At 40.8% G+C, this 1839-nt stretch overlaps 1 protein-coding gene across 1 annotated transcript in view; it reads left to right on the top strand.

Annotated features, from left to right (window-relative positions):
* Positions 1-1496, top strand: part of Taf3 (TAF3 RNA polymerase II, TATA box binding protein (TBP)-associated factor, 140kDa) — a 143927-nt gene extending 142431 nt beyond the window's left edge. Inside the window, exon 7 of the mRNA XM_013009417.1 lies at positions 571-1496. Within this exon, the coding sequence (XP_012864871.1) occupies positions 571-688 (118 nt within the window). The 3' untranslated portion in view covers positions 689-1496. The remainder of the gene's footprint in view (positions 1-570) is intronic.
* Positions 1497-1839: the final 343 nt, after the last annotated feature.

Here is a 1839-nt window from a genome sequence, read left to right as displayed (position 1 = left end):
GTTCAAAGCCAGCCCGGGCAGGAGAGACCGTGAGACTCCTATCTCCAATAAACCACCAGAAAACCGGAAGTGGCGTTGTAGCTCAAGTGGTAGAGCGCTCGCCTTGCTTGAGCTGAAGAGCTGCGGGACAGTGCCCAGGCCCAGAGTTCAAGCCCCAGGACCGACAAAAAAAAAAGAAAGAAACATTATATAATAAAGTTATCCAGATGCCAGCCAGGTGCTGGTGACTGACACCTGCAATCTTAGCTACTCAGGCAGCTGAGATCTGAGGATCAAAGTTCAAAGCCAGCCCACCCAGGAAAGTTCATGAGACTCTTCTCTCCAGTTAACTACCAGAAAAAAACTGGAAGTGGATCTGTGACTCAAGTGGTAGAATGCTAACCTTGAGTATAAAAGCTTAAGGATAGCACAGGCCTCAAGAGTTGAAGCCTCAGGCCCAGCACAAAATAATAATAATAATAATAATAATTCAGATGCCTAACAGTAGTGCTGCATATTTGATTTCTGCATAGAAAGGGAAAAAATAAACTTGTAGGAAACTTGTTCATGGGAATTTATTTTTGTGTGTAGGCCCTGTGTTGGACTAATGGCTGCCCCCCCAGAAGAGATGCAGTGGTTCTGTGCCAAGTGTTCTGCCAACAAGAAGAAAGATAAGAAGCACAAGAAAAGAAAGCACCGAGCTCACTGACAGCTCCTGGAGGCTGGACCACGCAGGATCAGCAAAGGCTGCCTGCTGCCTCCCTGGTGCCTCTGGACAGAGCTAGTGTGGTTCTGCCATCCCATTGCCCCCAGGCCTTGGATAAGGAATCGGTGAAGATAGAGGACAAGAACATGCCATCCACTCTGCCTTCCCTTCTGAAACACTCGGAGGTTCCACAGTGGCGTGACTGAAGAAAACTCCAGAAGGGGCGTGGCCTGAGGGCTGCCCACCTCCATTTTTCTATTACCAGTGACAAGTATTAATAAAAGAGACCATACATCTTCCCTTTTGCTTTTCTTTATTCTCTCCAGGGCCTTTTCTTAAGGTGTAAGATGAGAAGATAATGTATAAACTGCCTTGACTCTAATTTAAGGATGGTATCATTAGTCTGTATACAGCTTTCAACCCCTTTCCCTCTAGAGTAAAATAATCATAATAACATAAAAGAAAACTCCACTTGGGATATTGGTAAATATTTTTGTGATGAGAATATATGAAGCTTCCCCCCAACCCTGTTTTTAGTACTAACATGTAAAATGTTTGGGCTTTTGTGAAATACCTTATATTTTTTAAGAAAAAGGTTTCTATCATGTCCTCTTTGCTTCTGTGCAAATTAGTTTTGTTTAACCTATTTGATATCTTTGTTGCATTCTAATTTCGCCCTTCTTTAAACTGCTGGAGTCTCTTCTCACTGCTTGTACATTTCATCAACTTGTATAGAGAAAAACTTCATACTAAAAAAAATTCTCCTAATGTAAATAATAAATATTTATGAAGTAGTTATTTTTTAAATTTTTATCGTGTTTAATTCTGGCTTTCTCTGAAATCCACTGTGATTTCAGCCATGTCTGTAATTACTGCTGTACATAGGCAAAGGACGAGAAAAAGAGCCATAGAGCAGAATAATTTACCTTGAGCTGAATGAAACTGTGCAGTGCCCAAAACTTGTGGGTAAGAAGACCCTAGCAGTTGGAAGGAGAACAGGGCGATTTGAATCTGGAGTTTATGTTTTGAAATTGTTTTGTTTGTCATCTATCTTGTTTCTGTAAATTTTTCTGCCTTTTACTAAAAGGACATGTAGGTTCCACAAAAGTTAAAAACAAAAAAAAACATCAAACAAGAAAAAAACATACTGTAGC

This window comes from Dipodomys ordii, unplaced genomic scaffold, assembly GCF_000151885.1.
Source record: "Dipodomys ordii isolate 6190 unplaced genomic scaffold, Dord_2.0 Scaffold9, whole genome shotgun sequence".
Taxonomy (NCBI): domain Eukaryota; kingdom Metazoa; phylum Chordata; class Mammalia; order Rodentia; family Heteromyidae; genus Dipodomys; species Dipodomys ordii.
The sequence above is the reverse complement of the archived record's forward strand: the minus strand, read 5'-3'. Positions and strand labels throughout refer to the sequence as shown.